Source organism: Urocitellus parryii, chromosome 4 (assembly GCF_045843805.1).
Source record: "Urocitellus parryii isolate mUroPar1 chromosome 4, mUroPar1.hap1, whole genome shotgun sequence".
Lineage (NCBI taxonomy): Eukaryota > Metazoa > Chordata > Mammalia > Rodentia > Sciuridae > Urocitellus > Urocitellus parryii.
This window is the reverse complement of record NC_135534.1, coordinates 160,861,486-160,871,366: the sequence shown is the minus strand read 5'-3', so window position 1 is coordinate 160,871,366 and position 9,881 is coordinate 160,861,486. Positions and strand designations below refer to the sequence as shown.

Genomic DNA, 9,881 nt, shown 5'->3' with positions numbered 1-9,881 from the left:
CCCTGCTGTTTCCAGGGGCCCTGGCTTTCTCTTTCTAGGCCTCTCTGAGGACCAGGTTGGGAGGGAGTCGGCCCTGTCAGGGAGTGGCTGCTGTCTGCCTGGCCTGCTCGGCAACCTCCTTTTGACATCTGTCCTTTTCTTTTCCCCACCTTCTGTCCTCCAGCTAACTGAAAGAGAAAACATGCTGAGGTCCTCAGGGGGGAGGGCGGAGGTGGGGGTGAGGGGAGGGAGGGGGAAATAAATAAATAAAACAAAGCTTAAGTTCTGTCCCAGGTGGTTGCGTGAGTCCTTTGTGTGGCCAGGGAGAGTTCTTCACGCTTTGCCACAAGTTCCGCAGCAGCGGGATTTGAACTGGCTGAGTTGGCAGAGCTTCAGCTGCTTCACCTTCTCGCAGTACCTGGTGGTGTCTCTGCACTCCACTGGGAAAGGAGGGGGTGGGGAGGGGACAGAAAGGAGATGTGAAACAGAGGCTAACTGGCATTTGGCTGCTGAGGTCTGCTGTGGCCACTGCGCTCCATCCCTCTGGGTGCCTCTCACTCTGGTAGAGCTCAGCTACTTGCCTCCCAGGCTGCCAACAGCAGGGCCAGCACCAGCCTGCAGTCCTCTGGCTGAATGATGGGATCCATTCCTGGGCCCTCTTTGCCTTTCATAGTTGCCTCTACTTCCTGTCTCTTCCCTCCTTTTGGGACTACCTCACTTCCTTGCTTGCTTTTCCCCATGGGCTTTTGGTATTTTAGTGAGTGACTCTCCTCCCTGAGATGGTTCCCAGAAGGACTGAGTTCTGCCCCACGTGGAAGGAGATGCAGGTGAGGCTCTGGCTGGAAACCTTTATCCTCAAGGCACTGGGACCTTACTTTCTCTGTTAAGTTTGTTTTCTTGTATTCTCTGCCTAAGATTCTTGTTCTTTCTACCCACCAGGCCTTAAACACAACACCATGGTGTTCCAGCTCAGTACTGGCGCAGATTATTGTTTTTAATCACTGGTGCCGATTTGACCTGGGAAGCCAGTCTGAGCTAGTTGCATTCCACTCTGGTACTCTCTGCACACGGTGAGAGAATGACACCACCGTGGGTCAGCACTTCACCAAAGATCATGCATCCCCAGTGCACCATAAGGAAAGGGTTGTGTGTTCACAGGGGATCTGCCTTAGTGTTGTGAATCCATTGCTTAGTGAAGGTCAGTTGGGGGGAAAACTGAATTCAGCCACATTTGTTTATTTCTTTTTCCTTTTTTTTTTTTTTTTGGTCCTTATCAGGAAATGTCTCCAATTTGGGTTTTGGATTCAGAGGAAGAAAAAAAGAATAAGATTCCTACCCAGTTGGAACACAAATGCTGATGCTGGGTTGAGGAGACTCCAGACTTGAGAGGAGAGGGAATGAAATGAGTGTCAAATGCCAAGGGTCTGGGCTCTGCTCAGTTTCGGTGGATGCCCAGGGTGGGAGAGGAGGGAGATGATCAGCAGGTTCTTGTTCCATGGGAAGCAAAACAACGATGGGTGGGGAGCCAGTGGCTGAGTGGGAAGCACTCTGTGCTGCTTCAGTGTTAACAATGCTTTCTCTAACAGCCGGGCTCCTGACTGCCATTGTTTAGTCGTCCCCTCTGGGCATCAGCTGGTCTGCAGGTGAGCTAGAGGCCAATTTTACCCAGCAGTTGGCCAACAATACTTGGCCATCTCTGGACCAGGATGAAGATGGTGGTAGCCCCTGGGGCACACGCTGCCATTTTTGTGGCTAGGAAATGTATACACACTTCTTTACACACCCACACACCTGCCTGTAAATGCTCAACTCTGGCTCCAGCTCACAATCCTTGGGGTACCTGATCCAGTGCCCTATGTTCAGGCTCAGTCCTAGGGATTGCCCTCTGCACCCGATGCCCTGTGGGGAAATTGCAGAAAGGTCTTTGGGATTGGAACATACTGTTTTCACATGGAGTGATGTTGCAGCGTTGCCAGTTGGCGGGCCGGGGCCCCCAGGAGCACAGGTGCTCAGGCACAGCCTTGTTGGTGCGGGCATGCACACACTCCACCCGCCGGGACTGGAAGCCATAGTTGCCACAGGTTGCCGTGCACAGGGTCCACAGGCTAACCCTCCAGTGTACGCTGCAGGCATCTGACCAGCAGTTCTGGGTGCTCACGGGCCTACAGGAAGAGGGTGGCATGATTAAGATCTGTCTCTATGGGGCCAAATGTGAAAATAATGTTCCCAAACCAGGAAGGTCAGCCAACTCCTTAAGAACTTCCATTATCACCAGACCTAGGTTCTGATCTCTGTTTTGTTACTGAATGGCCACAAAAGTCTTCTTTCCCTGACTGGTCTTCCATCTGCTCTTCGCTACAATGTCTGTGTCTGTACATGACCCAAGAAGGAGCTCTATGCCATGTGGAGGCTGGTAGAGGGAGAACTTGGACCTGGCCTCAGGGGCTGGAGTCTTATGAGAGGTGATAAGCTCTCTTCTCAGGGGACATCTACAAAGAGATGTAAGAGGGGTTGGAGGCTGGATAGGAATGAAAAGTTGGTATCCAGAATATGGCACCTCATCTCAGCCTCACTTCTAGAGAGGGGTCAACAAGAATGAGGAGCTGGTGGAGCCCTGGAGGTCCAGTAGCCACCAGGTAGACCTTGCTTCTTTGCCTGCCTTGGGATTAGGGCAACATCCCCCAACTCTGAGAAAAACACTCCTGCATGCTTCATCCTACTGAGAGGAAAGCCCAGCCTGTAAGCACAATATGGCCCATCGGTCTCTGGGTTGGGGGCAGTGGCCTGGGTGATAGAAAGGAGCAGACAGGGCATCTGACCTTTGGCACTGTGGGAGGTTGGAGAAGAAACATCCTTTCATCACTTGTTTCTGTGCTACTGACACAGGGGCCGAGAGGAGGCCCAGGGCTTTCTCTTACCTGGGAAGGGCACTGCACTGCTCTGATGGTAGGGTGATGCCATCCCGCGTCTGGCAGAAGACTTGTCTGTGTTGCACAGCTAGGCGAGGCCCGATGCAAGGCCCATTGCACTGGAAAGCAGAAAAAGGAATACATATCACGTCAGCGAAGTGCTCAATGTTCAGGCCCCAGGGGATGCAGGATTGTTTTGCAAGGTCTAATGGGAGGTCGTCAAATCATTCATCTTCTCCCTCTCTGGACCAACTAAAAGATATTCATTGGCTTGTTTTCTTTTATGTCATAGTGGGACAGTTAGCTATGCTATGGGCATTTTGCTAGCAAAGGCCAGAGGAAGTGTGGAGCCAGTCCGAGAAGGCCAACCCACTTCCAGATCAACCAAATGAAAAAGCACTTGGCATTATGTGCTAGGAATGTACTTAGAGCTGAAGACATCTAAACAAGCCCCTGTCCCCTTCTGTGTGGAAAATAAGTTGGCTTATTGTTTTCTTGCTAAATTCATCCAAGTAACCATGTCCACCATTTCTTTCCTTTCCTTGGCCTTGTTTTCTGCAGGTCAAACCCAGGACACTGAACACAGACAGACTGAGGTATGTACAGTCCCTCCTTATATTCTCTTGCCATGTGCTTGCCAAGCTTTCCTCAGAGTTGGCAGAACCTAGCCCTAATGCAACTAATGCCTCCAAGAACTGTCTATAAAATGCAAAAGCAGTAGGCCTTGAGCCAACAACTGTCATGTTAGCACAAGGGGGACACACATCCCTGGAAGGTCACTTTTTATTTTTTAAAAAAGTTTATGGAGAGCTTTATTAATAGATGCCTATTTAAAAATAAGACCTTCTGCTATAAAGGGAGAAAGGAGGCAGAAAACCAATGCACAGACAAGATAATGAGAGGAGATGCATTTTCCGTCACATTTCATGATGTCCAGGAACACCTGGAGAGGACTCCTCCAGGATATTGATGTCCTAAGCATTAGTTTTTTATTGGTTCATTATACATAATAATGGGATTGTTACATATTTGAACATACACATAACATAATTTGGTACATTTCATATCCAGTATCTCCCCTTGCCCTCCTCTCCTCTATCCTCCTTCCTCCACTTCACCAGTCTCCCTTCTATTTTAATGAGAGTGGGAGGTCATTTTGGAACAAAGAATCTTAATCTGGGAGTCTTTAGATCCCTAGGGATCCAAAGGGATATGAACTCTCAACTCTTATGTTAAAATTTTCTAGCAAGATGTCTCTTCCTATTTTCATTAGATGCTCAGAGAAATCCAGGACCACTGAAGGACAGAGACTTAAGGTAAAAGCATCCCTCCTGGGCTGACACTTCTGTCCAGGCCAGGGATTTCTCTTCCTGGCTCTGAAGGGCTCAGTTTGACAAGGTTGTTCACGGAGACATGGGTGTTGGAGGAAATGTAAAGAACACCCCTTGATACCATTGATTCAGAATTAATTTTTGTTTTATGATAAAATATACATTACAAAATTTTTTTGTTTTAACCATGTTAAAAAATAACTTCTCACTATGAAGGACAGTGTGCATGGAGAAACATGAGTGAAGCAAAGAAGCTCTCGGTGAGCTCAGACACAGTGAACGGAGCCAGCCGCATGGCAGAGCCACACCTTCAGAAGGGATCTTTGCTTGCTTCAGTGCTCTACTGTCAATCTTTACATTCGCTGTAGTCTGTGGAGAAAGGGCCCTGCAGTTTCATGTTGCACTGAACCCTACAAATTATGTGGCCAGTCCAGGACACAGGTGAAGAAAGTGAACACCGTAAGCAACTCAGAAGCCCCCGGAGGTCTTCTCCCTTCACCCTTTCCTCCTCTCCAAATGTACCCACTGTCAAGGCTGAACCTTTAACACAGTCAATTTTATGCTTGATTTTGAAATTTACATAAAGGAACCATATTTCATGCCTACTTTTGCTTCTGGCTTCTTTTTCTCATGAAGCATCAGGTATGTAACTGAAGTACATTCATTTTCATTGATATCCAACATTTTGTTTTATGAATATACCATAATGTTCTACCTACTTTTGGTTAATCGTCGACCCTTTTTTTTTTTTTTAAATACAGAGTCTACTTTGTCAGATATTAGTATAGACACCCCCAACTCTCCTTTGGTTAGAATTTATAGAATTTACATGGACTTTTATATAAATTCTTTCATTTCCATTTATTTTTTCCTTAGATCTAAATAGAGTCTCTTGTGGACAACAGAGTTGGATCACGCTCTGAATGTACTAAAACTTATTTCTTATTATGTTCTTTACCACCTTCTCACAGTTTGATTAGGATTCCCCAGGTTTCTGTTTTGTGCCTTTTCTTTAGATCATGCTTCAAGGCGATACCACCCATGACACCTAGTTATCACTTGATACTGATGACTTTCAATACACTCTGGTCAGCACAGCTCTAAGTTCCATATTCATACACCCAACTGTCTAATGAATATCTCTAATGGAATATTTTATAAACATACTACACATTTATCACACCCATCTTCGTTTTCCTGTATTCCTAATTGTTCCACCAGAAATCCGAGGATCATCTTTGCTTCCTCTCTCTGACAGCCAGTGGCTCACTGGAACCATATGAATCACACTGTCATAGTATCTCCTGTCCATTTCCACTGACCAAAGCATACATTCTGATCACCATAATTTCTTACCTACATTAGGTTTCTCTTTCTCTATTCTTGTTACTTTCCAATTCAGTCACTAAATTGCTGACAGGGTAATCTATTAAGAGTATAATCGGAGCTTGCAACTCTTGTTTAAAATCTTTCTTCTGGGGGAGGAAGACAAGCTGGCAACAGAGATGTGCCCAGCACTTGCCTCTTTCTCCACAAAGATGGACCAAAGTAACAGGCGTGCAGGTACATTTTGAAGTGAGTGACCATAGAGAACAATGGAAATCATCAAGAGAGACTAGACTTGTAAGATTCAGAGGCCTGGGACAACAGCTTAGTAAAGAAACAAATTACTCTGGCATCTGTCACACTCCAACTCCTGGACCCTTATCTCTCACCCTGCACAAAAAATCAATTCAAGAGAGATCAAAGACCTAGGAATTATGCCAGAAACCATGCAACTCCTACAATATATAGTCATACAGTCAACACTTCAACTTTTAGGTACAGGACGACTTTCTCAATAGGACGCCTAAAGCTCAGGAAATAATGCTAAGAGTTAATAAACAGGATGACATTAAATTAAAAAACTTCTACACAGCAAAGGAAACAATTATTAATGTGAAGAGAGAACCTACAGAATGGGTGGAAATCTTTGCTAACTAATCTTCTGGTAGAGGATTAATATTCAGAATATATAAAGAATCCCAAAAACTTTACACCCAAAAAAATGAAATAACCCAATTAGGAAATGGCAAATATACTTTTCAAAACAAAAAATACAAATGGCCAACAAATATATGAAAAGAAAATGTTAACTAAACTGAGATTTTATCTCATACCAGTCAGAATGGCAGCCATCAAGAATACAAATAATAAATGCTGGAGAGGATGTGGAGAAAAACACTTTTACACTGTTGGTGGGATTGCAAATTAGTACAACCAGTATGGAAATCAGTACCGAGGTCCCTCAAAAGACTAGATTGGACCTCCATATGACTCAGTGAGACCACTTCTTGGTATTTGTCCTAAAGAATTAAAGTCACCACACTACAGTGATACATGCATACCCATGTTTATAACAGCACAGTTCACAATAGCCAAATTATGGAATCAGCCTAGGTGTCCACCAACAGATATATGGTTAAAGAAAATGTGATATATATATATATACACACACACACACACACATACACACACACAATGGAGGATTTTTTCATCCATAAAGAAAAATAATGTCATTTGCAAGAAATTGGGTGGAAGTAGAAACCATTATGTTAAGCAAAATAAGTCATATTCAAAAGGTCAAGAGTCATGTTTTCTCTCATATGTGGAAGCTTGAGAGCAAAAAGGACAAGAAAGGGGTGTGTGTGTGTGTGTGTGTGTGTGTGTGTGTGTATGTGTGTGTGTATGTGTGAATCCCAAAATCAAAGGGAGATCAGTAGAGGAAAAGGACTAAGGGGAGGGAGGGTGAAGTGCTGGAGAGAGATTGGCCAAATGATAGTTAATTTGTGTGCATGTATGAATATGTAACAACAAATCCCATCATTATGTACAATTATAATGCACCAATAAAATGTGAAAAAAAAATAAGCATCCCAGACTCTACCCCAGGCCTATCATATTAGAATTTGCATATTTAACAAGATCCCCAGGTGATTCATGTTAATTCTCTATATACACTGGCCTAGGGACTTTAGAAGAAAGGAGTGAAGAGTTTGAGGGAAAAGAATGTAGAAAAGACTTATGTGTTTTTCTCTCTGTTGGGAAGAGGAATCACTGAGAATGATCAAATGTCCCCTTGAGTGACCTTGATGTCAATGCAGAAACATTTCCCATGTGTCCCCAGATCTGTTCCCAATCCCAGCTTCACAAACTGCTAGTAAGCCTTGAGGACCTGGCAGCAGAGCTGTGTTGTGTGAGAGCTGTCAGAAGTGGGCTTTTCAAGATAAGAGAAATACCTCCCCAGCACCCCCTTACTCTAGCATAGAAGCAAGGTGGAGCTCATGTTGCTCTGAATATGAAGCACATACAGGCCAGCCCCTGGAAATAAAGGGCTGGACAGGTGTGTTGGCCGGTGGGCAGCGGGCTAAGCATTAACCCCCTGGCTTACCTGAGATACAAATGGCTAAGAGATGCAAATTTACTCTGTGGCCAGGAATGTTTGATCTTTATATTAGAGACTGACACAGCATGTTAATGTCATAGGAAGTTGCAAGTGATTGTTTTCCAAAGATTACACCTAAGGCTGGCAGTAGAGGAACATGAATAAACCAATTCCAACAAGTTTCAAGTTTACTAATTGTCTAAAAACATTGTTACATTGGTCCTACAGTAAAGTCTGTGATTTGGGGAGTGTCCCAGCTGGCTAGCCATGAAACTATGCCCCAAAGTCAGAATACTCCCTTTGCTAACGAGTGCCAGTCCAGACAAGTCTGAACATCAGCCCTGGCCGGCAGTTCTTACATGCCTGCTAAGCCTCTAGAAGGGTTTGAACATAGACTTCTGGAGAAATGGTATATATTATTTCCCATAAGCACCTCCACCCCTGATTTTCTTTGGTGCCAATAACACTGTAAAATAGTAGAGTACAAGCTGAGTAGGATAACTTTCTATGCTTAATAGGCCTTATCCACCTGGACAGGGAAAAACATGCCTCTCTAATATATACTGGAGTTATTGACTGATGCTCAGCCCCACCTGGCCCAGAAACACTGAGAGTACAGGGACCCTGTCCCCCTGGATTCCTACTGCCATGGTGCAATGTCCACCATTGCTTAGGATGGCTCCCCAACCCCCTGGGAATCTTCAGTTTGTGTCAATCTCCTTTTAAAAATCACCAACATAAAATTCTCACTCCAAATGGGTAGAACCATCATGGACCCTCCACTGTACCTAGAGGAAACTCCATCACTGAGCTCCTGGGGTCAAATAAGCCCCCATTGCTGCTGTCCATTGAGCTTACCTGGGACTGAAGTCACTTCTAGGCAGAGAATTGAGAAAGGAGTTGATTGTTTTATGGTGACCGAGCTAGGCTTCAAGTCTTCCTGACTCAGAACAATGGTTCTCTACCCTGTTTGTATATCAGCATCACCTGAGGAGTTTCTAAGAATCACCTAAGCTTGATCACACCCCAGAGGAATTGACCTGGGCTCGTCGGGAGTTATGATCTTGACATTGGTGGTTAAAAAGTTTGCTTATAACTATGTGACCAGAGGAGAACCCTGGCCAAGAGCAGTCCGCAGAGGGGACACTGGCACAATAGGTGGGAAAAGGTGGCTTGAGAGTGTGCGAGTCTGAAGAAGGTGTCTGAGGGTTCCGGGATCCAAGAACAGAAAGGCCTCAGGGTGGAGGAAGGAAATGTGTGCCCCGTAAACAGTGTGTTAAGGTTAGAGTGTGTTAAGGTTAGAGAAGGATCCAGGTGCCCTGGGTGTTAGGAATGATACAGGGTGGGATTAGGGACAGCGGGGATGTCACAGAGGAGGTGGCAGTGGTGGCATTTACTTCCCACTGTGGCAGGGATTGCACCTTTAGGATGAACTTTCAAATAAAAGCCGTGTGGCCCTCACCTGGCCCCAGTTAGAGAAGGCCCACTCCACACACAGCTGTTGGTTACAGGCCTGGGTGTCCACAGGCCGTTTGGCTAGCTGGGTACACATGTCGTTAGACACGGGAGTAGAGATCCCAGAGGCTTTCAGCTTCTGACAGGTAACTCTGCGTGTCTGGATGCCTCCGCCACAGCTCCGGGTACAGGCAGACCAGGAAGTCACCATCCACCTGGGGAGAGGAAGAAGCATCAGAGGAGCCCCAAAGGTGAGGCCTGGGGAAGGAACCTTGTGCCCGTCACCTCACAGATGTTAATTAGGGGGCCTCTTCACAGTAATTACTTGGAAAAATGACCTTCCATAAGATATCCAAGTCAAATCCCTGGAAACTGTGTTATCTTATTTGGATAAGATAAATATACGGCTGACATAATTAAGAACTCTGAGATTATCTGGGTAGGCCTTAGATGCCACCACAAATGTTCTTCTAAGAGAAAGACAGAGGAGGTTATACACAGGGAAGAGGAGAAGGCAGTATGACCATGAAAGTGGTGTGACCACAGAGGTAGGAGGTGGAGTCCTGCAGCCACAAACAAGGAAGGCACCAGGGGACAGGGGTGGGGCAGGAAACAGTTCAACCATAGAGCCTTGAAGGGAGTATGGCTCTGCTGACACCTTGATTTTTTTTGGCTGCTGGCCTTCAAAACAGTGAGAGAATCAGTTTTAGTTGCTTTAAGCTACTGTTTGTGGTAATTTGTTACGGCGGCCTCAGGACAATGATACCTTGGGTCACTGACCAG

At 45.5% G+C, this 9,881-nt stretch overlaps 1 protein-coding gene across 1 annotated transcript in view; it reads right to left on the bottom strand.

The window, feature by feature from the left end:
• Positions 1-279: 279 nt before the first annotated feature.
• The window catches only part of Adamtsl1 (ADAMTS like 1), a 904,315-nt gene continuing 894,713 nt past the window's right edge, over positions 280-9,881 (bottom strand). The window contains exons 27-30 of the mRNA XM_077797045.1: positions 9,106-9,313; positions 2,898-3,007; positions 1,921-2,141; positions 280-419 (exon numbers count right to left, since the gene is read on the bottom strand). Coding sequence (XP_077653171.1) covers positions 313-419; positions 1,921-2,141; positions 2,898-3,007; positions 9,106-9,313 — 646 coding nt within the window. The 3' untranslated portion in view covers positions 280-312. The remainder of the gene's footprint in view (positions 420-1,920; positions 2,142-2,897; positions 3,008-9,105; positions 9,314-9,881) is intronic.